Raw genomic sequence first — 26,440 nt, 5'->3', positions numbered from 1 at the left:
TGACCAGCTCTATTCATTCAGCCTCTTTCCACATTTAAAGTGAAGTTGCATAAACTGAAACATTTCTATTTTTATCACAACCAAACTGTGCTCATCCTTCAGGGTGAAACCATTTGAAACCATTCGGGGTGAACAGATTCCCACAGTTCTTCTTCTTTAGATCAAACCTAACATTTTCAGACTTGCACTCCTGCTCAGTGAAGATCACATCAGCAGATATTTTGAAGAAAACAGAATGTCTCCCTGAGGGATTTCGAGCATTTCAGATCCTTTAAAATGGGTAGGTGTTGAAGAGTTGCACTAAGGAATAGGTTTTGAATGTGGGGGAGCAAAGTTGCTTTGGTTAAAGCTGCAGTGCATTCCTCCTTTGCCCAGTAGGGATCTGCTGGTGATATTTTACTTTGAAAACATATCTATATGGATCTTACAGTAGAGTGCATCATTAACATTTGGACTGCACTTCACTGAAGATCCTAATCTTAGTGGGTACAAGCTGAGTTTAATTTTAACACAATTCAGTGATTACCCGGTTGATTGATATGCTTCCTTTTAATCTAATCCCTTCACATTCATCCTGAAAAAAATGCATTGGATTTATAAGAATATCATTTCACCATCAGAGGGAGTTACTGTTTGAGCACTGGCACAGTCGAATAAAAAATGAGTTCTCTGACCTCATGGTTATGAAGTGCAAATATGACCTAGATTGTTTTACAATACGCAGCTTTCCTCTGTAATCTCAAGAAATGAATAATATGGGGTGGCATAGATTGTGAATTAACACAGAGGTCAGATAAGCAGAGTTTAGTTTGAATATAAATTTACATTTTGATTGCCCAGTTACTCCTTATTGTTTCCAATACTTAGTCAAATGTGGCTCTTTTTTTCTTCTCATATAGAAAAGTGTTTTGAAAATATCTTATAAGACTTCATATGCTTATGTCCCAACCTATGAATGAATATATTTGTTTTTATTTTTTAAATTTAATAAAAAATGATTCTTGTTAGTCTGACAAAAAAAATCATAAATGTCCAAACGGACTCATGTATAGTATATTCATAAGTCATTTGGATTCATACAAGGCATTTGAATTGGGAAAATAATATATATATATAAATGTTCTTTTATAGCACTTTCCTACTCAAAACACTTTGTACAGCATCCCTCACTCACCCATTCATACAAGCAATTTCTTCTACACCTAACATTCATGCTTCAATGAACACATCATAGAGCGACTTGGGGTTCAGTCTCTTGCCCCAGGATACTTTGGCAGACAGGGATCGAACCACTAATCTTCCAAGTTGTAGATGACCGGCTCTACCTCCTGAACTACTGCCACCCTAAGAGTTTGAATTAAATACAGTGGTGTTTTGTGTCTAGCTGTTGTTTGGCTTCTCTGCCCTAAACGTTCACCAAATGGTGACCTGGAGGCGGCAGAGTTGAAGATTTCAAGACTTTCGTTGGGTTCCTTGATTATCGGGGACAGGATTAGAATTGAATACATTGGAGCGGCAAAGGAATGTGGACACATTGGACAAATGTTGAAGGTGGAAGTGCCACAGACAGGATTTGTGGATGTAGTGAAGGAGGACATGTAGAGGGTTGGTGTGATAGAGGAGGGTGTTACGGATAGGGTGACACCAAGGCATATGATCTGCTTTGGCGATACCTAAAGGGAGCAGCCAAAAGAAGAAGAACAGTTGCACACAATAGTGGCTACATAGTATAGTTAACACATTTGAGTAGTGTGTGAAAGATCCCTGTTTCAAGGAAGAGACACAAATTCCTGGGAATGTTGTGGCAGTCAGGACCAAATGAAATCCATGGATCCAACATCCAACAGCATACTTTGATGGTCAAACCCAATGATAAATAGGGATAGGAGATGAATCATAAGCTCCCCCTGTGATGGTAGTAGAGTTAAACTAACAGGTTGTACTCTACTATAATTGGGTGATTGGTAGAGATGCTCAATGTCAAACCAGTTTAAAAAAAATGAATCTCATCGTCATAATCATTACAGACTCTTCTGTGAGTAGTGTTGCTGTCCCCTGTGACCGAAACCTCTGATACAAGTTAAGATGGATGTTTTTTTTCTTCTTTTTTTTTCTGCTCATTCATATTGATGAGTATTGAAAAATCAACAGAACAACTGTATTATTAATGATTATTATTTATGTATACTTTATTATACCAAAGATCATTAGAAGAGTGACTCAAAAAGTTTGAGAGAATGTGAATTAACTAATTAGTGGCTATTAACATGTTAGTTGACTCCCAAAAAACAGAATCATTTTGGCCTTGGTTGCATCTCCCTGTACATGATGTTGTTACTGATTGGCTTAAGAAGGACAAGGAGAAAGATAACTGGTGAAGTGTGATGACTTTAAACTCACGGGGGTTTGATTGCATGGTAAAATATAAGTGACAAAAAAAGTAGCTTAAAATCACCCGCGGAGGAATAAAAGCAAAAAATGAGAATGCCTTTTACTTGCATTATATTATCTTTATAAATGTATATTATTATGAAGAATCTGTTGCCAAGGAATAAAGATTGTTGGCACTGCAAATGACCTTTGTGGTGTTGCATTGTCATCCAGGCTTTACTTGCAGGTAGACAGTATCTATTAAGGAGCAAAGGAGAGAACACATTTGCCAAAGTGCAATCTTGGAAGCACCAGCTATCATCCGACAACCATTTAAGTTTTTAATTCACTTTTTAGAATCTGTCTGCATTCACGATTAATGACCGCCGCACAGAACAGGAAGTCTTGGCCCCGGATATCCATCAGAAGGCCCTAAATTTTGGCTGTTGTGATCTGATTATGGCCAGTGTGTCCCCATATTGATCACGTTGATGTTATCTGCAATGAATAATAGATGTTCGCCTTAACAAATCAACAAGCTGGCACTACCGTATTTTAAATGGGTCACGAGCTGAGGAAAGTTCAGAAACACTTCATCCACACGCAGCTTTTGTCAGTTCTGTTTCTGGGACAGGACGTTTTTAAATAGTTACCTACCTTCTTGCTGACGAAGCAGTCTCCATAATTCCTGTCACTTTCAATAATCTCACTATTCAGTCAACGGAAGAGAGGTATAGGAGCAGGAAAGGGCTGTTTGTGTGGAAAATATATGTATGTAATGACCTCGTAGGTTTCTTTTCATGGAGGGCTTGGCTTATGTGTTTTGTTCGACTGCATTTCCTGTGGTAATAGAATTGCTTATTGCAGTGGTAACTCAATTACTCTCGAGAGCCCTTATCATTTTTTACGCAGCGGCGGCGGCGGGCATAAGACTCCTTGGTACCGGGATCATCATCAACTTACAGTAGCTGGTGAATTTAAGATCAAAGGAGGTGTGCTCCACGGAGCAGCAGGCTGGAGGAGGAGTAATTGAATTGTTTGTTCTTTGTTTCTTTTCTTTTTTTCTTTTCTTTTGGCTTACTGACTGCGCTGCAGTAATGGAGAGCACCTCCTTTATGGTGAAGGAGAGGGTTCATTTTGCTTATTTCTTTTCACTTCCTCTGTAAAATAGTTACTTGCTTCCAAGTTCGCCTCCACCAGTGTTTTCTTCGACCCGTTCTCCCTCGGCAGCGTGACAGTCTCTCTATATCCCGCTCACTTACTCTGTCACTTTTGCTTTTTCAGCACTTAAATTTGTATTTGTTGTCCTATCCAACAGTAACTTTCAGTGTCTATCTTTTTTTCCCTCCTATCTGTCTCTCTTTTCTTTCCTGCAGACAGAACAATTTGTTCACACTCTTAAGGATGAATTGGTCAAGAGTGCACTCCTAGCACTGCATGCAGCGCAGCCAGGCTACGTTTCCAAGAACCAGAAGTCGACTCGGGCGCAGAGCCAACACCAAGGCCACACAAACCAGACCAATGACCAGAATCAGAACCCGATTCAGGGACTTCCAGGCCACAGTCCACCGACGTCGGTCACTGAGACCACAGTGGTGTGTAATAATGTGGAAGGAACCCAAACAACTGCTGGAGGAGAGCCTTTGTCACTGAAGCACCAAGACACCATACCCCACCATAAAGAGTACGATGAGGAGGAATGGGTATGCCCGACTCCTTTTCTAAGTCATTTAGAAACATTTAAAAATTGTGATTGAGTTATCATTTTATTTTAAACCGGTGTGTTTTGACAAACTGATGTTTTCCCTGGTGCTTCTTACAGTAGAGCGCACACAGGGGGAAGCCGAAAACTATTACTGTATTAGAGATCTGCTATGGCAAATAATTACTCACAAAATTAGATTGCATACCAAACATTAGTCTTTTAAGTGGATTCTTTTCTCAAAGGGGGTTTAAATATTTCATCATGACAAACTGACTGCGGAAGATAATTACGCGGTATCCTTGTCAGTAGGGTTGCCAACTCCCTGAAAAATAAATAAGGGACACCTCGTGGCCAGGGCCGGGCAACCTAGTTGTCTTCACCCTTCCCAGTGTGGTGAATTTTTTAGCTCTTTTTTGTGTGTGTGAAATTATTTTTTAACCATTTGACTTGAATTTGATTTAAGCAGATGCATATTCTTTGTGATATGACCATATGGGAAACAAATGATCATTTGGCCATTTATTTTTAGCTCAAAATGACAACATTAACACAGTAAAACAGGTCTCTTTCTTAAACAGAAGCCTGTCATGCTTAACTTTTGAGAATAAAAGTAAATCTTTCTTTAAAAGAACTCTGTCCTGCTTAACTTAAAATTATATAAATTAATAGAAAGCAATAGAACGAAAAATATTCTTGTAACAGTGCACATTTAGTGCATTTAGTACAATTGGCTTCAGTTGAGGTATTATTTCAGCTTTTCTAATGCTAATCAGCTGCTCCTGTTTGTAAACCCACTTGCTCCCATGATTACGCATCATAACTCATCATCATTATTCATCTATGTATTACTTTTATGTATTAGTCATCTATTTGTAATCATCTATCCTTGCAGTTGTTTATTACACAAAATAAATTATATTATCACACTTCTGGCCACATAGCGCTGATATTCACTGCACATGCCCATTTTAACCTTAACCAGAGGGTTTAAAAAACAAACCAGTGTTTACATACCATATCTGCTTCTGCCGTGGCCTGGCGGACAAAAAATTGGTTAAGGGTTCCCCGAGCTTTCACGCCCCTCATGTTCTTCATGTGCCCACCATTAGAAGCATGCCTATGGAAAAAGTGCGCCGGCACACAGTGCAGTGCGCTTTATATGTGTTATGGTGACCTTTTCCAGCCAGGTGTTTCCCTTTTCCCATTCCTCCCTGTACTTTTGCAGCCTTTTTTTCTTTCTCTGAGCGAACAAACATTGCTGCTCTAATGCTGGGCTTACACTGTGCGATTTTTGGCCCATTTTGAGACGATTTTTGAGTCGTGCGACCGATTTGGTGATCGGCCCGATTTTGGCCTTCATCGTGCGTCGTGTAGTATACGTGGGGTAACGAGAAGCGATTAACACCTCGAGCAGCTCCCGATCATCAATCGCTCGTGAGCCGCTCACACTGCTCACGCGCAAACACGTAAACGTCGGTGAAAAAGACGGCGCAGCACAGCTGTGCAGCGTGTGATCTGGACACAAGCGATGGAGGCACAACTTGTAGAACTTTGGAAAGCTCATCCGAGCCTTTTCGATGTGGCATCACAAAATTATCACGACCACAACAACCGTGAAAATAGTTGGATTTACACTGCTGCTCATTCACAGCTGCCTGATCAATGTTTTTCATTAGCAATTTAGCAAAGTTGATGGTGGTGGTGTGTCTGTGTGAGTGAAAGACAGAGAGAGCGAGCGACAGATTTTCTGTTATAACCTTCATGTTATGGAGGCACAGTGTGAGCACTCAGGTCGCATCAGAGCATCGGGCGGTATAGTGTGAGACCTGCATCGTGACCTACCAACTTCTAACCCCTGCGAGTCAATCGTGCAGTTTGAGCAGGAGCTGAATAACGTGACTGAAAAAATCGCACAGTGTCTGCCCAGCTTTAGGTGTACTGTCGTCCGAGACTTGCACCGCAGTGTCGGCGTTTGTTTCCCTGTTGGCCATGCTTCTTGTTGTGGTCATCTGTTGTCTTCCGGTATTTTCTCCGTAAGCGACCTTTCCTCGACCAATGAGATGAGCGGTAATCTGAATTGTCATAAGTGTGCTGTCAGCTCATTGGTCACAAAGCAGGAGAGGGGCTGGGAATTATGTTTTCCAACAAAGCGTTAATTCCATTAACATTTATAGACTACTTTTGATTCTCACTGTATTACGGGACAAAGTGCGTCCCTTATTAGCTCAATACGGGACGTGTACTTTTGTTTCTAAATACGGGACGATTCCGTTTTTTAAGGGACGGTTGGCAACCCTACTTGTCAGTGAATTTAAGCCATCTCGCTTCTTTTCATGGACGTGTCTATGGCTGTTAGTATTCTTTGTGTGTGAGGACAGCATCTGCCACACTGACAGCAGGAGTTCATCGTGATTTCTCCACACCAATGCCTAATTATCTCCCGCCATTATAACGTGTTCAACCCATATTTTTAAGAAGAAAATATCCAAAATATGTATTCCCCCACCCCCCTTCAGCACACACATCCACAGAGAAAAAGTCTCAATACATCAGTTACCTGCAGGAGCTCAGGAGAAGAAAGAGAAAGCTTGAAACGATGGAAACGCTTTAAAAGTAATCTCAGAATATCCTTTCAGACATTTCCTTTTGACCTTTTGGCTTTTCGGAGTTTGGACTGTGCAAAAAAAATAACTGCCTCACAGTCTCAAAGGTAGACAGTGTGAGTAAGACACAGATGTAATCAGCGCAACTGATCTGACTGCTGATTGTGCATTTGGCTCTTTCAGGACAGGCTGTGGGCAAATGTGGCCAAGTGTCTCAACTGTGTAATCGCCATGGTGGATAAACTCCAGGAAGAAGACAACACCAAGCAGGATCCAGTCCCAGAACATCAGCTAGCTGATGTCATCACCTCCCACAATCCTGGTAAATTACATTTTCAGTTTGTTTAGCCCATCGTTTACAGTCTTAGACAGGCCAAATAATTGCTGTGTCAGTCAAAAGTAAAACTTTATTTGGCTGATGATACAGTGATGTTTTGCTCGTTAGGATTCAGATCTGGCCGCGGTCGTGATTACAAACCAGCAATACTACACTACAGTTTGATCACAGTTCCTTCATCTATGTTGTAGGTTACCACCTCTGTTTGTCTGTGCGTATATATATATGTGGATGTACCGTCACTGTCTATTTCATTAGGTACAGCTTGCAGTAGCAGCTTCCTTAAATCTTTGTAAAATAGAGCCAACAAGGTGCTGGAAACATTCCTCAGAGATTTAGGTCCATACTGACAGATGCTGCACGACATGATGCACATCTCCAGTTCCACCACATCCCAGATGTGCTCTGTTGGATTGAGATCTCGTGACTGTGGAGGTCATCTGAGTACAGTGACCTCACTGTCATATTCAGCAAACCGGTTTGACGTGATTTGAGCTTTGTGACATTATTGTGCTGGAAGCATCCATCAGAAGATGGGTACACTGTGGGATGGATGTATATTCAGGTATGCTATGGTGCTCAAATGATGCTCACTTGGCCCTAAGGGGCCCAAAGTGTACAAAGTAAACGTCCCTCACACTATTACACCACCACAAGCTTGAAACCATTGATACAGGGCAAGATAGATCAATGCTTGAGATTCGTCAGACCAGGCAACGTGTTTCCAGTCTTCTGTTTTCCAGTTTTGGTGAGCCAGTCTGAATAGTAGCCTCGGCCTGCGTAGCTGACAGTAGTGGCACACAGTGTGGTCTTCTGCAGCTGTATACCCTGGTTCAGAGTTTTGTGCCTTCTGAAATGCATACCTACACACAGTGGTTGTTATGAATGCTTATTTGAGGTACCGTTGCCTTCCCATCAGCCTGAAGCAGTCTGTCCACTCTCCTCTGAACTCTGACATCAATGAGGGCATTTTCGCCCAGATATTTTCTCTTTTGATCAATTGTGTTCATACCCTAGAGATGGCTGTGTGGGAAAATGCCAGTAGTTTCTGGAAAATTCATATGAGCCCAACAGGCACCAGAATCATGCCGCTTTCAAAATCACTTAAATCAGCTTTCCTCCTCATTCTGATGCTCAGTTTGAGCTTCAGCAGGTCATCTTGATCATCTACATTCCTGCATACATGGAGTTCCTGCTATATGCCATGTGAATGTTTAAAGGTGACATTTCTACCTTAACACTTCAGCTAATTTAGCTTTCTTTTGTTATTATTTTGTTCATAAGTTTTCTTTAGCAGAAACATCCCATTTTTTTAAGTCTGTACATTTTTGTTTTTCTCTTCAGTTAAACAGGTAATCCAATGCCTCATCGGTGAATTTCCTCATGCAAATTATAATGCAGAATATGCATTAACCGATCCATCACTGTCACAGGCAACATGTGGTGATACCACTGTATTGTAATGTGCCCGTCACTATGCTCCCGTCACTAAACAGCAGTCCTTTTAATGCTAAGAAGTGCTCCTGAGCCCAAAAAAACATTTTTAAGCGTTCGTACATAGATTTTTACTGTGGGGAAGAAATAACATTGAGTAGTTCATCATATTTTTCAGAGTATCTTAAGCTGAAATCGAAAAGAGTTCCAGCGTTGCAGACTCCCTGTTGTTCAAGCACTGGCAAATGAGAAACTCATATTGTTGCCAGAGAAGTGGATGAAAGCTACATTTCGTATGCAGAGCCATTCACTGTTGACCACAAGCTGCCCAGTCTTCCCTTACGTCCAATGAAATCCTGCCTCAAGCTTGTGTTCAGACAAGCGCCCAGACTGCTGCAGCTGCCAGTTGGCACACAGAGCCACAGAGCAGTGGCATTAGACTGACCAGGCGACAAGGAGAGGCTGTGTGTGTGTGTGTGTGTGTCAGTCACACACACATGCTGTGGAGGCATTGGTGCATTTGTATCTGTGACGGAGTGACCCGTCTCAAGGCAGAGTCCGCTGAGTATGGCACCGCCACCATTAGATCGCCACCATTAGTTCGATTTGGCACCCGGGGCGGCGTATCTTTCTGACGACCGAGTAGAGGAATAAAAGGGGTGAGGAGCAAGTTGTGAGCCGCATCGGGGGTGGCTAGATTTTGGTTCCCACTTACTTGTTAAGGGCGTCGGTCGGGGAGACGTGCGGGGGATCGCCAATCGTGCAGGGTGACGCAAGCCGATGGTATGGGGGTGTGGGGTTTAAATAATGAGTTCACGTGTGTCTGGACCGTCATGAGAATGGCCTCATTCCGTGGGCCGTTAATGTGTATATGAAGTCGGGTAGACTTCCGGGAAATAGTTGAGAGCCTGTATCAATGTATATGTTTTGTGAGTGTATAATGAAAAAGAAATTCTGGGGGAGGGAGACGGGGATTAAAGTCAGAATAAAGAATTGGTGGTGACGCCAAGGGGGAGGGGTTACGGGATATAAGAGACGGCGAGCCGGATATGAAGGGTGTGTGTTGTAACATACAGGCTGTGTAGCGCGGATCTCAGTTTTATGTCTTTGCAACCATCTTTTTATGCACTGGGGAGGCCGTTTCAAATAAAGTATCCACACTAATACCTTACCGACTATGCCTGTGTTTGTCCGGGAGAGGTCTGGAAGGGGACCCCGTGACAGTATCATTTTGTGTCATTGTGTCTTTGTGAGCCAGCAGGTGAAAACAAGGCCATCAGCCCCTGTGTTCATTCTGAAAGATAAGCTCAATCCTCAGAGCACCTTTATTAAGACAGGCTCAGAGAAAGTGGTCATCTGCTTGTCAAAATACAAACATGGAAGGAATAATGAGAGAAGCTTTATCTCTTTTGTGAATCCTGGGCTTTTGATGGCACTGCAGGGGTTTGCATGTTTGGACAGGTGGGCCAGTGAAGAGATGACAGCTGGAGTTCTGTTTCCTGCTCTGTGCAGAGGCAGTATTTGCAGAATGAGATAAGATGTGATTTCTATGACAGGGCAAGGGCAAGCTTGATATGCTGTACATATCAAACTGTGTGCATGTCTGTTTGTCCGCAATGATTCACTCTTCCCTCCTGAGAACTTTTCAATATGTTGAAGCTCAGAAAGAATATGTGGTATGGTTGGAAAACTCATCTTGAGCACTGCTTAACCAACACTGCCCCCTGGTGGCCACTCAGAGGCTCGACTTTATCAGAAACCAGTGAAGGATGCAGAGAAAGCATCATCACAGCTGCAATGCAAGTTTCCTGCACACATTTTGAGTTTGCTGCATGTCCAAAATAAACAACCACAAAGAGGTCACAAGGATTACATAATTTATTTGATGTTTGCTGATAGTAATACGGTACAATGAGAGCTTAAATATTATAACAGTGTGACAGAAATTATATAGTCTATACCAATGATTCATGACCAGAAGTAGTTGTACCCTCCTAGTTGTGATTTGATTTTCAAACACAACAATATGTTTTTATATGGCCTCCAGTCTGATGTGTACTGCACAGGATAATTTATTTAACTTAAGTAATAAAAGAAGAAGTGTATAAAAACACTTATTGCACAATGTTGTTATCAAAGGTCAACAAGTCTGGTGTAGACAGGAAAATTGTGGCGATATCTCACAATACTTCACATTTACAGTAATGGTTAAAAGAAAATACACCCTCTTTAAATTCTAAGTTTTTTTTGCAACAGGACATGATAAAAAAAAAAAAATTATATCGGGTCGAGCCTTTAAAATTGAGCTGAATCGGACATGTGCTGTAATAGCAGCACGTGGTCTGGAGCATTCAGGTGTGGCAACACAATCCTTAAATTGATCTTACAGAAGCAATTTGTTACTTCTCATAAGGCTGGGAAGGGTTATAAAGCCTGACAACGACAGTGACAGTGAGCAGTGCTCAGAGAAACCCACGAGCTACATCTCGTTGTTACATGTCGCATGTTACAGTGGTCCAGTCAAATTCCAGACCTCAGCCTGCGATGCTGTGGTAGGACCACCAGAGAGCTGTACATGAATTTTGCAATGTTGCACAGAAAAGTGTTTCAAAGTTCTGACCAATAAAATCATTCATCAAAAGATTCCTTCCAAATTTTGCTACTAAATGTGGATCTACAACCTGAATAATGGGTTGTACTTTTCACACACTGATTCTGGTTTAGACTTAGTTTTTCTGTTCGTCTCAGTTGCGATTTACCAAATCTGAAAACCTGGTAAAGTCTAAAAGTCTTATTTTTATTATGTACGAGTATAACCTCATATTTGAAAGAGTACGAATTATCTTTGTGCCATGACTGTAAATATTTTATATGAATATTAACTGCAACTCTGAAACCCCCACAGAGAATTACAGGCGGAGGGTGAGGTGATGACTTAAATGAGAGAAGAGAAAGTTCAACTGTAGAAACTGAAACAATAGTGTCCAAGGAGGAAATCAGGAAAGACGCACGATTTCAGTTCATGGTTTACAAGCAGGTGGTGCAGTAACACCTGATCTGTCAGCCCAGGATGAGTAACGCAGGGCAGTTGTTAAAAAAACATCCAGGTTCTCCAGCATCGATGGGATGATGATAAGAATTAAGACTGTGAGGGGTTGACAGCCAGTAGGTCATATTTAATGAATTATGTTATTTATTTATTTATTATAGGCCTTTAATCCTAATTCTCAGAAACTTTGGCTCATGGTGTTTTGGAAAAGTATAAAATGTTTTGTAAGAATGAGGTTGTTCTTCATCATTAGATCGTAGCATACAAACAACAAGCTAAATCTTCTAGGCGCACTGTTTGTGAATGACGCCTTCAACACGAAACAGTTTAGCGTGAAGATTTCTTTTTTAATTTACCAATTTTCTACCCTAATTTTCATATGTGCCTTTTAAAAAACAGAGATAATAATAATTTTATTGCTCGCTGAGATATTTTTATGTTCAAATCAGCCAGAAACAGATGGAAATAGTAAGAAAAATCACCAAGTTGCCAGTTTAGGAAGAATAATTGGATTTAAAGTAAACAGACCACAGTAAAACTGATCAATGCATATAAGATAAACCTACACTTTTTTTTTTCTTCAATTCAAAATGTGGGACTTTCTCAAAGCCTTTCACTGATTTTTAAATGAATGGATGATTCTTACAGTATCTGCTGTCTAAAATTTTTTAGTCTGCATGAAAAATTCCTCTATTAAATTTCTGCATCTGCCTAAAGGCAGCAGGACACACATGCGGTCTATAATTTGAGATGTGCAAGCTGGCGTACTCCGAGGGGTTCATTAATTTTGTGCTTTGCTGCCGCCTTTTCAGTGTTTCAAACCAAGTTGCATTTTTGTGTGGGGCCTTCCACCTCACACTGCAGCATACAGTGCTTGACCTCGCAGAGAAATCGCTTGCTGTGATTGAGATGTTCCCCATTGCATCTCTTTTTCACAGGTGACTGGAGGGAGCAGTTGTGTCCTCTGGTGACCCGGTTAAAGGACTGCGTGATGGAGGTGGTGGAGAAGGCGAAGAGAGCCATGACCTTTGTGCTCCTGCAGGAGGCAGCCTGCAGCATTCCACAGGGCTTCCTGCTCCAGCAGAGGCGAGACATAGTCTTCAGTCAGGCAGTAGGTGGCTGCACTGGCATAATAAACATCTGAAAGATTTTTGCTTTTTGTCGATACTTTCTCTTCTCATGAATGAATCATAAATCTGCTGCCCATTCACTGCTTTATGCAATAGCAGCTTGAGCTGTAAAGGATTTTGTCATCTAATTTTTTTCCCTCGTGGTCCAAAGTACAGCATAATCAGTGCAAACAATATAATATGTTGGTTGTATATTACTTCATGTTTGCATACTGTAGAACTCAGGGTGTGGAGTCATGTATTTGTTAGGCTCTGAACTATGTTTTATATTTAAAGGGTTTACTCCAGTAGGACTCATTCGCATGTCTCTGCTGTATACATCAACATTAAATGAGCATGAGCAAGTAAATAAAAGGAGTAACATGGATTCAGGTAACACATTTGTTGTGGTGTGAAAGTGGCTGCAGGTTCTGATCCTTTATAATTGAGCTGAATCGCAGTATTTTGGACCCAGTGTATTCTTGGTTCACCGTTTAGTGTTTGCTGCATAGTTGCTTGTTTGAAAATGTCTTAGTATTTGTGTGTTTGTGTGTTAAACAGCTGGCAGCCTTGGCCTGTGGTTTCGTCATGCGGTTGTACGCGGGAATGCAGGACAAAGGCTTCCTGAGGCAGCTTCACCTCGTTGGCCTGGTTGCTCAGTTTGAGAGCCTGCTCAGCACCTACAGTGAGTGAAATCACGCCGGTGACCTCACGACCTACATTGAATTTTACTGTTTGTGTTTGCTGTTAAGTAAATCCCAGCACGTTTAAGCAAGTCAGACTAGTAAGGTGAATGATTAAGCTGTAGTACATAGCAAGGTGAGGCAAGGTGAGTCACTGCAGTGTTGTTTTTGGCTAAATGCCTTCATTACCGACACCCATATTTCTTCATCCTTTAATTGTGACCTGGAAAATGGTATATCTCCTGTTAATGTTTGTCATAGAAATAAAGAGAACAGTAAGTAACAGTAAGAGTTGAATAAATACAAGGGAGGGAGGTTTCTCAGTTATGGTCTTTGTTAAACATGCCCTGTTGTGTGTATGCATGCAACGAGAACGACTGACATCACTGTCGAGCTTGTTTTCTGTGGCCGCTATAGGTGAAGAGTTCGGGATGCTGGAAGACATGGAAGTGGGGATCTCAGACCTGCAGAGAGTCATGTTCAAGATTACAGAGGCCAAGTCCGATGACCTCAGTGACCTTCAGCCTTTAGTTTGTGGCCGACGGTAAGACCTTGTTTTTTTTTTTTTTGTTTGTTTGTTTTCTTGCTCAAGTCCAATTATAGGAAGGAAATCGGGCCAAACACTTATTTGCGGCACATGTGGTCACCTCTAATGGTTTCTAATATACCTCTGAGATCAGAAAATCAGCATCAAATCAAGCTATACTCGTTTTATTGAGATATGCAAACATAGAAAGTAATGTTTTTGGCTTGAGAGAGTTTCTTTGTTTATAGAGGAAATCTAAGTTTAAAGAAGGGAAATGTCCGTATATTTCAAAAGTAGGGGGATTCATACTCTGTGTTCAATGAAAACTGAACACAGGAACTTTGTTATAATGGAAGCCAGCCATTACAAAACAGCGTTGTTTTCTCTTGCATTGTGTTTCACTAAGGATACAATTGGCGCACTTATGCAAAACATCCAGGACCCCTCTCACACCAGCTCCAACACGGATCTGCAGCATAAAAAATATCGGAGCAGGTCTTTTTCTTGTTTGTATCACTTTAGTGTAGGTCATCACATGTGCTTTCCTTTGTGTTTCATATTGTGAAAAAAGAAAAACTTAAGCTTGATTTTCTTGTTTACCTTGTTCCTGATGTTGCTGTCTACTGGGACTGTCACTGTATCATAACTGTGGTCCTCTGCTTCTTCTCAATCACCACTATGTCTGGTTGGCTCAGGATCTCGGCCCCAGGAATCGCCTGCATACTCTTGGGTACATATTCAAGGGTATTGCTGTGTACCAAGAGGAACCCAGGACCCACTGCACCGGCGGGTTCATCGCGATACCTAATAGCAGTCAGGGTGCCATTGCCTAGCCTTATTAGAGGTCTCTGCATCCCTCCATGGATATGCCTCACTGACCCACCATCAAACCGGTGATGCTGAATGATGTTACAGGGAGAATAACGTTCTCCACGGCTTCTACCGACCCTTTCATGTCTGTGACATGTGCTCAGGGGGAACCTGCTCTCATTTGTGAAAAGCACAGGACACAGACAGGTCCAGTGGTGGACCTGCCAACTCTGGTATTCTACTCTATGGCAAATGCCAATCATGCTCCACGGTGCCGGGCACAGAGCACGCAATCCACTAAGGATGCTGGTCCCTCAGGCCAACCTCATGAAGTCTGTCTCTGATGTTTTTGTCAGACATTCACACCAGTGGCCTACTGGACGTCATTTGTAGGCTTCTGGCAGTGCTTATCCTGTTCCCCCTGCACATCTCTTCTAATGTAATTGTGTATCTATTAGTGAAAAACAGTCAGGAAAACTAGGAGGGAAGAAAAATGTCAACGGCCTCCACTTGTAAAACCATCATTTCCTCTCTAGTGCACATGTTGTTAATTTCAGCACCAAAAGCAGCTAAAATTGATTACTTTAAAAAGTCTTAGGATGACACAGCATAATTACGAGTGGGCTGAATTCCACACGTTTTCTCTTAGACAAGTATCCGTTCACTGTGGCTCATTCAGGAATGCAGGTGGAAACTTTCCTCTTCATATCTGGACTTTGATGTTGTCAAAAGTAGCTAGCATTCAATAAATGCAGAGTCACTGAGATATAATGTAATTATTATTTGAATTATTATTTGACGTTTAAAAAAAATACACATGCATGTGTGTATTATTTTTATTATCCTTGTATTAGAAGATAAAACAAGTGTGGAACTGTGTCAAGTAGTAGTTAACTGTTGTCAGGGAAAATTTAACAATGACCTGCAACACACCCAGTGACCTTGATTTGAAGTGGGTTTAATAAACACATTGCAATGTGGAGAGAGCATCCCAGTGGAACACCAGGACCATCTCTGAATTGTGGCCACCGCCCTTACATCTCATATACAGAGACACAGACAAAGAACATTCCACAAACTCTTACATGTTGGCCCCTCTCACGGGTGGGCTATACCTTCTCCCTCACAGAGAGAATTATGACCTTGTTTTCTGCTTGGCCGTCACCGAAGGATTTACATCCCTGATAAGCAGAAGGAGTCCCACTATCTGTTTAACGTCTCCCATTACAATGGCCTCACTGTGTTAACATTCCACATGCATGTAAACTAGTGACAGGAGTGCTCTTACTATAGTAAAGTGAGAAAGTGATATTACTATAACTAATGTGATATGATTAAATATGTGATTAATACATGAGAAAAGAAATCTGCCACCACACTGTGCAAGTGGCGGAAAGGAGAGTGACTACTGAGTATGGGAAAGTCCATATTTTAACAATTGTTATACGTGATTATGATTTCACACAGTCTTGTAAGACAAAAAGTTAAAAACCACTTTAGCATTTATTTAGTGCAGTTCAGTCGAGAAACGTTTGAAAGAAAAATTTAGCCTAATCGAAGATACCTCCCATAGGGGAAAAGAATTATTTAATAGTATTGCAGGTAGCATAGCTTCACAATACAACTGGTAACCAGGTGAACTTTACTCCATATACGGATGAGCTGTTGACACAGATATTATCTGGCTTCAGTCCACAGCAGTTTTGTACATTGGTTTAAAAGTTCAAATCAGCTGATCACGAATGTCCTTTCCCATCTTTGAAGAGAACCTTTGCTCACGTGTTGGACAGCTGTTGACAGGTCAAGCTGTTTTTTCTTATTGCTTACCTTGAGCATTGTGTCTGGTGTGATATTACACTCCTGTGGCACCTCCCACTTCCGTGCCACTCTTTGAGGAATTCTAAAACGCGCACACTGGCTCTCTGGTTTGTATACACACCATCAGTTTCTCTCTTTACATCTTGCTCAGGCCTGTCTTAGGTATCATGTTATAGAACTTCCCAAACATATCACATCTATCATGCGGTAAAATGTATCAAATTACTTTTTTGATGGATGTTTCACCGTCTTAATCCTTATTTTCTCTCTCTCTCTCACTTTCTCTTTGCATTTAGAGACCACTTCACTGTAGAAGTGCCATTACCTAAACTGGTTTTCCATACCTTACCAGAGGAAATCAAGGAGGGGAAGCTTCTCCGAGTATTCCCGGTGCTCTTTAATGTGGGGATTAATGAACAACAAACAATAGCAGAAAGGTAACCTGGATATTCTTTGCTCCACTCCAGTGCACATGAAGACGAGCACTGTGTATGTGCTGATCTAAACACAGATCCTATTGTCATTTCTAAAGGAAATGCTTTAAATCTATAGCTAAAACTAAAAGATTATTGTTGTTTAGTTATAGCTGGAGCCATCCAAACCACTAATAGCATATTCACATTTTTTTACTAAGTGCCTTTATTGTTTTTAGTTCTGCTACGTGATAAATAGTGATTATGGCTTTAAAGAAAAAGCACATATAGCTGCTGTTACATAAACAATAACAACATTATTTTTGGCGTAGAAACCTGCCTGCTGTACTCTTCCCTGACCCTTGAGCTTTTTGAACCTTTACCACGGGCCTTCTCAATGCTTTCACCTCCCTTACCTTGAATGACCTTTCACCCAGTGATCCAACCAAGTTCCAACTGCTTACAGTATCTCCAAGTTGTGCTTTATAGTTTGCTTTTTTTTTAACGTGACTAAAATGTAATGGTACATCTTCATTCATCTTGGCTCTTTGAATTCCATTGTCTAGCCAGAGACGCCTTTCCATCCGGTAGCTGGAAGCTCCCCTGCGTGGAGTGCTGAGAGTTTCTATCAAAAACATAATTTATTTTGGTAGAAATGATTCATTGTAAGTTTTGATTGGCTTCGAGTCAGCTCTTCATGTTTGCAAGAGGCACTAAAAGATTTGTGATTTTTGGAAAGTTTGGTAAGGTTTATGGGTCTCTCATGGAAACGTGACAGTTTTGAAGGAAATGGAAGCAAATTTTGTGTCCGGTCTATAAAACCTCTGATGAACCTTTTCATAATCTTCTGAAGTTTCTTCTTTCTGGTTCCTACGTAAACTTTGACTTATTGTACGCATTGACCTTAAAATAGGAATTATTTGTCTGTTTGATAGTGTATTTGCTGAATCAATTTAGGCATAAATTATAGGTAGTTTTTAAGTTTGTTTTCTCTTGCTGCTAATCCAGTGGGTCTTTGGACATTACATCTGCATATATACAGTTAGGTGCATATGCTTTTTTTGGGGGAAACTTTGATCATTTTGCCTCTGTACACCACCACCACAAATCAAGCAATTAATGTGTGGTTGAAGTGCAGACTTTCAGCTGTGATTTAATGGGTTTTACAAAAAAAAAACCAACCCAACATACTTTCAGAGATTGAAAGCATATGAGCAGCTGGCTGACTAGCAGTTCTGTGGCCATATGAGGGCTGCTTTCTTGTTATTTCATTCGAAATTAAACAGGCAAGACTTCTGAAGTTGAACCTAACATCACCTTTCAATGGAGCTCTCCATATGAAGTTCAATTTTAGTGCAAGTGTGGGAGGCTGAAAACCAAATATAAACGTATCAGAGAAATACCAAAAAACTCTAGGAATGTTCAAAACCAACATTCATCCAGGACGCACCAGCTGAACAACACCAAGAGGCCCGAAACACTACAGAAGAAGCAACTCTGTTCATCTGGATGTAGAGTTTTCACTCATACAAGTGACTTCTTTGTTTTCATCTGACTGCAGATTTCCCCAACCTTATAAACAGTACATTTGCATAATAACTGATACTCGCACCACTGGCGTACAACGGGCTATGACAAAAAAAATACACCAGTAACAAACACCATATCCAGAGACCACCCCACTGAACCATGTTTGGGGCAGGGTTGGCCAGGATTCACACAAACTGCCCATCAGGATAAATATTTTTTCCCTAACCGATCTTGCACTCTGTTCTGCTCTCAGGTTTGGAGATATCTCTCTACAAGAAAGAATAAACCAGAAGAACTTTGAGACATTAGAAGCCTATTACAAATCATTAAGTGAAAAGGTGCCACTAGAATGTAAGTGCACAACTTTAAAATAATTTTTACTAAAGAAACATCTTCATCTTTGGTCTCAGGTGTTTATGTGCAGAAAACAGTATTAACATATTTTTTGTGTGGGTGAATAATGTGTACTATAATCCCATTAGAATGGTTCACACCTTTTATAAAGCAACCGTGAATTTTAACATGTAGAACATTTCTGTGAAAGAAATATCCACACCTGATCTACAGCCTGAAGCTTGTCTTCATTAACCTCTGTTTTTGTTTTGTGCAAACAGGTCTACCGTGTTTTCAGACACAGACCGACATAAAGGAATTACTTGAAACTTTGGGCCAGAATGTAGTCGCGAAGAAGAAAAAGAATGTGGAGATACTGTGGACTGCTGGAACGGTGAGGCTTCTACTGTTGTTACTGTCTGGATGGTAATTACTTTGAAGGGAACGATATTGTATTTTTTATATATTCATGTTGTTTTCTTTGTTCTTTTTAAGCATACTTTAAGTTTGTAGCAGGCTTTTATAGAGAAACATAGTTTTAAACAGCTCAATATGGCATTATTATCACTTCAGATCAGATTCTTCAGATAAATCTATTGACCTTGAGGGAGAGGTCAGAGGTCAAATGTGACATGATACTTTAAATCTGTTTAAACACTCTCAAAGTTCAAACCTTCATAGAAAAATAAGTCCAGTATAATAGAATAAAACCAAAGGCGCCCACGGGTGCCATAGATGGTGCAAAACATTTCGTCAACATTGTTGTTTGTTGGGGAGAAAACTTACAAACATACAGTACAGTCACACTGCTAAGCGATCAGATTTATGTAAATTTGACAAGCTGAACGCATTGTGTACTGTGCAGGAGACATGGCGCGAGATTGATTGACAATGGTCTACAGCCAATCAGGACGCAGAACACAATTCGCTCTTATAGGGGAAAAAAAAAGAAAACAAACCTCGAAACAGCGAAACTGCGAAAGGTGAACTGCGTTCTAGCGAGGGACCACTGTATGTATTCGATTTGTTGGCAGTACACACTACACTTGTAAGAATCGTATTTAATGAAGTTATAAGACTTTTGGTCCATTTTGGTTTTTAAAAGATGAAGTTGAATTTGAAGACCTCATGGATGAAAACTAAATTTTAATGGACTGTTAACAGAAACTCAGTCTACATCCCTACAACGTTTTATCAAAATTCATTCAAAACTTTTGAAAGAATGATAACACACACGCACGTGAACATTACCTGAATCATCCTTGGCAGAGGTAAAAGTAAAACACACCTCAACTAATAATGAGTAACTTGAAACTACAAAGGCAAATGAGGAGTAATGCCAGGGCAGATGGAAATGAGCGAAAGCTCCTTCTCGAGCTTTTATGCGTGCAAGTGAGCCTTCTGCAGGTAATCAATACTAGGGATGCATCAGAGTGAAGCAAGGATGACATAAAAATGAAAACACTAATCACGTGGCAGATGTGTGCACGTGTCTACGTCAGGATATGTAAAACGAGATGAGTCACTTCACAACATTTTGCCTTCATGATGTATGCCAAACCGATGGTGATGTTGGTTTTTTTTTTCCCTCATCCACTTTCCACCAGATCTGCCGAAGGTTAAATGGCATCAGGTTTACCAGCTGTAAAAGTGCCAAAGACCGAACATCCATGTCTGTCACTCTAGAGCAGTGCGCTCTCTTACGTGATGAACACCAGCTCAGCAAGGACTTCTTCGTGCGCGCTCTGGACTGCATGCGCAGGTAAGACAGTATTAAAGGAGGCATCAGAAGCCAGTCCTAAACAGACTGCACTTAAAAAGTTAGTCATAAATGCGGATTTTTTGCTCAACGAAAAATATCTTGGTGATCAGAGATTTCTGCCGTCGTCTCCTCTCTTCAAGTGAAGTTACTTTCAGGATCTTGTTGGTTTATGTATTCAGAGTATACATGCGAGGCTGTTTTTACTGAAACTCAAATTCTAAAAAGCTTACTAGATACTATTACAGGCAAGTTAGAAAAATATCAATTTTCCAATGTTTTCGTTACCACACTCTTAATCTTGCTACATTTAGCAGTAGAATGGAATAAGCCTGAAGTAGGCTTGTCATTACAAGCATGTATTACAAGTAATAACCTGCATCCACACCACCCATCACACACATCAAAGGCATTTTATCTGCAACTTTTCCTCCCAGCCCATCACCATTACATGATCAACATTCCCTTCCCTCCACCATCATCACCATTCTTCACACATTCAGAGGCAGCAATGCATGTTCCTGTTAGTCCTGTAGTTTAGTGTTTGTGTGTTTGCCAGCAGGGAAACATTCACATCTGCCTAAATCTCATGAGGTTTAACTGCATAACTTTGGCAAGGGCACTGGTGAAATGCACATCTGAAATGTCCGTGGGACTGACCTGTATGGGACAGCTGATGGCAGGTGATGGAATGAAGACAGAAACTCTTAACGACACAAACACAGCTTTAATACAATTATACAATTATACAAGAACATTTAGTAATAAGTAACATTTTAACTGATGGGATGGTTTACAGTGTGCAATCAGGACAAAAAGGTTGTTCCTAAAACTGCAAATGAACAGAAACAATGTAAAGCTGTGAACCAAAACAGTACCAAATTATATTCAGTGAGAACCCCAGTTAATTAAGCTTGTGACTGCAGAGATGTATAAACTGTGAGGGGAACATTTTAAAGATAAAGTTTCTGTCTTGGGTAGGCCAGGGCTATTCTTGTGATATTTGAAAGATTTGCACACATGCCATACGGCTGCTTTACTGTAGGAAGAAAAGGAATAGTCAGTATAGTGAATTTTACAGTGAAAGGACCATGATGGATATCTAAAATGATAAAACGTCAGTCAAGCCCGTAATGCAACTAAATGCATTGACATGTTGCAGATATAAGTGCAGACTGACTCCAATTGATTGCAGCTTGTTCGCAATCTGTCTGCATGTATGAATTAGACAGCAAATATTTGCAAATCTTCAGAAATCTGTTTACAAGTGCAGTCAGTCCGAGTGAGATTGTGACTGGTTGACGACATGTTTCCTGTCCCTCTCCCCATCTGTGCAGTTGTTTTTTTAACTGAAAGTGGTTCCAAAATTATTTGCAATCAGACGCCAAAAGCAAAAGAATTCAGTAAACAAAGGACATTTTAATGAATTTATGGAAAAAAGCAAAAAGTGTTGCAGATAGGTTGCAGAATATACTCGCCAGAGTTCACAAGGGTACAATAAATCTTTCAAAGAAGGGAAAAGGAGATGGGAGGTACTGGAGACAAAAGTTCAAAGACACAGAAGGACAACAGGATGATCTGACCGACTGGAATATCTGGCACAAGTGAAAAGATATGAGGTGGGGCAGAAAGGAGAAAAATGAAAACAAAGGTCCTCGCTCGTCTAAGTAGTTCCACTATTTGCTAAACATATTTTAAATGCTGCTGACAGTGATGCTAATCTGTCCTAAGCCTGATGTGAATGATTTCACAGAAAGGAAATCAGCTATGTGAAAAAACAAGTCTCATGTTTCAAACTGCTGCTATAAAAAAGATTGTTTACTTAGGACCGTATTCATACAGTGATGCTAATCTGTCCTAAGCCTGATGTGAATGATTTCACAGAAAGGAAATCAGCTATGTGAAAAAACAAGTCTCATGTTTCAAACTGCTGCTATAAAAAAGATTGTTTACTCAGGCCATTTCTTCATGGCTTACACTGCAGTGTTTTTCATGGCATGGTTCTCACACTTTTACTCCACCTGTCACTGTCTACTTGTCTGTGGCTGCTATTCTGCATTCAGGCTGTACTAATACCTCTGGGTCTAAGTGGGCCTTGTGCTACTAGCCCTGTCAGGTCTCTTTATCAACTGACCTTTCCTAGAAAGCCTACTTAGACAGCATCTATACTGGACTAACACTAGTGTTTTCACACTCTGTCTCTGTTCGTTCTGTTTTCATTCTGATGGGCACTCCTGCAGTCGACTGACCCAGGGAGACATTGGGCAGTGGGAGGACCCTGAGGCTGGCGCCATGACAGAGAACAAACCAGCATCACGACACTTTTATCCCATTGCCCTGCTGCTCGTTAGCTCCCACTTACTGGTTGTGTGGCTCATTTTAAGTCTTGTTTTTCTGCTTGCAAAATATCAATAAACTGTTGACAATGACATCTCTACTCACTGCTTTTCTTCCTGTGTTCACTAGTTCTTCTTTTCAGTAGGGGTACTGCGGATTAACGGGTAATAAGCAAATAATTCAATGTCAAACTCAGGCTGTAGGGCATTAACGTCAGATGTTTTTATCTGACAAGAAAATGCCTTCCTGAGAGTTACATTAAGATCACACTAACTGCCAAAAGTATGATTATGAGACTGTTTCCCATGGCTCAAACCAGACTCCTTGTTTTTTTTTTTTAATCAACAGCAAGAATGCACAAGTCCATCCGTCAGTGTACTCTCTGACTACTCATGGTCATGAAAGGACATGTTACTTTCAGCAATGTGTTTTTGACTATATATTTTTTTACACGTATGGCACAAATGTGGCGTAAGCACACATTTGTGCACACTCCCTTCTTTCCCAATCTCGTCTTTTCATTTGAAACGCTGTGGGGGTGAGGGCAGATTGAGCAAATCTCGAAAGCTAGATAACTTATTGAAATGCCAAATCATTTATTTTAGGAAAAGCAAATCTTTTTAGCAACATGTTACTGAAACATGCTGGCGATGTCAAACTTTGTATCGGCACATTATTTTTTGTTGTTTTTGTTTTTTTACAATTTACATTTTATATGTTTTCTGTATCAGCTGTTTGCCACAGTGGCTCAACTTATATATTTACTAAAACACGATATTATTTATCAGATCCAAGCATTTCATGCTATAAAAGCTAAACTGCCATCAAAGTAACTACTGAATGCCAGCTATAATATTTAATACAGCCACAGATGTACATCTGTTTGTGTTCTGCTTATTTCTATTGGAGTCTGTCCTGGGCCCACCTAATGATGCGCGTCTTCACCGGTACATTACTTCTTCTTTTGTTAATTTATGTTTTCCGTCTTTTTTGAGTGTTTTAATAATAACTTTCCATTTGATTTATTTCATACACAGCAGATTTTGAATACACAGACTAATCTTTTTTTCCTTGTCTTTTTAACTCTAACTAAAATATCATCAGTGACAATGTCTCGACGCATTTGTTTTGTTGAGTCATTGTCTATATACACATATAGTATATATTTACAAGGTTTCAGCATTGAGGTTGGTTTTGTATGGCCCTGGTCTTCTCCTGGGACTCGTGACAGTTTCAGAGTTAGACATACAAAGTGACCCTTGTGTGCATGGTCTGAGAGAAGAAAGAGAGAGAGGCTGTGCTGCTGCTGCTTTTACAAATCAACGTGATAGATTTTTGGATATTTCTCGCTCTTGTCCTGATCATCTGTATAGCTTCGTCATGAGTAATGAATTTGTTTTTTGATTCGGCCTACATGAGACAATAGACGTGTGACAGAGCGTGAGAGGTGTGTTTGAGTCTCTGGCTCAGTGTGTCAGAGATTGACAGCAGCCCTAACTTGAGACAATAAATATTTTAGAAGCACTTACTGACTCACCAACCTGAGTTTACATCTGAAGCCGGTATTGTGTGGCCCGTATTTACGTACTGTTGTAAATGACTTGTTGGCCTGTGATCTGTGAAACATATCTCAAATATATCTGCATGTGAAGTCATTTTGATGCACAAGCAACATTCCTGTCACAAGGTAGAATTAACTTTTTTAGAAAGCTTCTTACACCCATTGTTGAAGCGCTTAGCAGGTTAGCAGCCACCAATTTGTTCATCTGAGCTGAATGGAGCTCACTCAGTGGTTTACAGCTGCTGACAAACAGACACCTTTCCTTTAATAAACATTTGACTTATTTTTATTCTGGAGATCTGAGGCTAAGGAAAAAACATCTGGGGCTAGACAGCGAGGGCATTAGGCTGATTTCAGATTTTTCTTCACATTTTACAAAGACCACCAATATTACTATAAACAGTGTTTGTAGCTTTTAGAAGCTATACGTTACTATATGAACTAAAGCAGGGATGTCAAACACAAGGCCTGGAGGCCAGACTCCAATGGACAGCTTTGGAAAATGCGAAGGAGAACAGAAATTGACACACACACACACACACACGGCACCATAGAAACTTATGTTATTCTTGTGTGTGATGACATAACTAGGGATGGGTATCGTTTAGGTTTTATCCGATACCAGTACCAAACCGGTACTTTTTAAACGGTGCCGGTGCTTAAACGGTGCTTGAACAGGTGCTTAAATAATGGAGAACACAAAATTGGTCCAAAAACCTCTCATGTTCAGCTGGTTTTTTGGAAAAAGATAACAATGTCAGCCTTTTCTGCAGCTATAGGGGATTTATGGCATCACTCTTGGCAGGAAGCAGTGCTTAAACAATGGAAAAAACACAAACTTTGTCCAAAAACCTCTCATGTTTAACTGTTTTCCACTTTTTCTTTGGTCATTTTAGCCTTTTTGGCCAGGGTGAAGGGAGCATCTGCCATCAAACAAGAAGATAGCCGCATGTAGCTATGATGATGTTTGCTAGTTCACCTTATGTGCATTAATGTAATAACGTGATTAGCCTACTCAACGTAAATTACACACGAACAACATTAAGCTACTCACGCAGAGAAGCACGGCTGCTGCTGCCATCATCATCCGTCATCATTTCTGCTACACTGGCAGGGCTAGGGGCCAGGACTCTACTCTTCGGGTTTTTGGGGGATGTTGCTAACTCCGGGTCCGATAACAGGCACCACACCCGCAGTAGATGTGCCCGGTGTGAGGTCTCGCAGCAAGCTATCAAATACGGCGCATTTCTCGGCTTTTAACAAAATGCTATACGTCGCCAGGTGTTTCATCAGATTCGAGGCGTTACCTCCTTTGCACAGTATCAGCTTAAAGCACTTGTTGCAGGCTGCTGAGTTTGCATCTTTTGCTGTGAAGTACAGCCAGACTTTGACCGCTTCGCCTTGGGCATTTTTAATCTGTAGCTCTGCTCTAAAAGAACGTACATACCTGGGCCCGCCTACTACGCTTGCAAAGGTAAAATGATTGCCCAGAATCCGAAGTGTATGACATCTCAGGGAAAAAAAAGCACCGAAATAAAGCACCAAAATCTGCGCTGCTTTTCGGTCTGGTTACTACCTTATGTCAGAACCGGATACAGGTACCCATCCCTAGTCATAACACACAAGAATAACAGATGGAACATTTTTTAAACATTAGAAACTCTTTTAAATATACAGACATATTAATCAAACAACAAAAACAAACATAAAAATTATTTTGAAAGATCTCTGGCATTTGTACAGTCTAAATAAACTGAAGACAGATGTCTTTGATAGCGTTTCTGTATATGTGGTGCACTGTTTGTGGGGCTGTGTGTTTTTGTTTCATCTACTGACATGTATTGTCTGCAGTGCATTGAGCTCTTCCTAACCCTGTGGGCATTTCTTAAGTAGTCATACTGTATATATATTGAAATACATACCTCTGCACACATACAGTAAGAGTTGAAATCATAACTGGGCGTAGCTCATGTTCCCACGGCTTCTCATGCACACATTTTTTTGTGCTTGCGGGACTGCAAGAATAAAAAATAAACCTTTTCCCAGATGTCTACATATGAGAT

General features: G+C 40.7%; 1 protein-coding gene across 6 annotated transcripts in view; it reads left to right on the top strand.

The window, feature by feature from the left end:
* Nucleotides 1-26,440, top strand: part of inpp4b (inositol polyphosphate-4-phosphatase type II B) — a 187,305-nt gene that overhangs the window by 156,704 nt on the left and 4,161 nt on the right. For 5 of the 6 annotated variants that reach the window (XM_080879816.1, XM_080879818.1, XM_080879819.1 and 2 more), the window contains 10 exons: nt 3,747-4,073; nt 6,862-7,000; nt 12,437-12,609; nt 13,169-13,292; nt 13,708-13,834; nt 16,741-16,881; nt 18,641-18,738; nt 19,002-19,114; nt 20,328-20,482; nt 22,720-22,908. In XM_080879816.1, the coding sequence (XP_080735942.1) occupies nt 3,747-4,073; nt 6,862-7,000; nt 12,437-12,609; nt 13,169-13,292; nt 13,708-13,834; nt 16,741-16,881; nt 18,641-18,738; nt 19,002-19,114; nt 20,328-20,482; nt 22,720-22,894 (1,572 nt within the window). In that variant the 3' untranslated portion in view covers nt 22,895-22,908. Of the gene's footprint in view, nt 1-3,746; nt 4,074-6,861; nt 7,001-12,436; nt 12,610-13,168; nt 13,293-13,707; nt 13,835-16,740; nt 16,882-18,640; nt 18,739-19,001; nt 19,115-20,327; nt 20,483-22,719; nt 22,909-26,440 lie in introns of those variants that run through there. The other variant, XM_080879817.1, reaches the window with a different exon arrangement.

This window comes from Rhamphochromis sp. 'chilingali' (genome assembly GCF_963969265.1).
Source record: "Rhamphochromis sp. 'chilingali' genome assembly, chromosome: 4".
NCBI classification, from domain to species: domain Eukaryota; kingdom Metazoa; phylum Chordata; class Actinopteri; order Cichliformes; family Cichlidae; genus Rhamphochromis; species Rhamphochromis sp. 'chilingali'.
The sequence above is the reverse complement of the archived record's forward strand: the minus strand, read 5'-3'. Positions and strand labels throughout refer to the sequence as shown.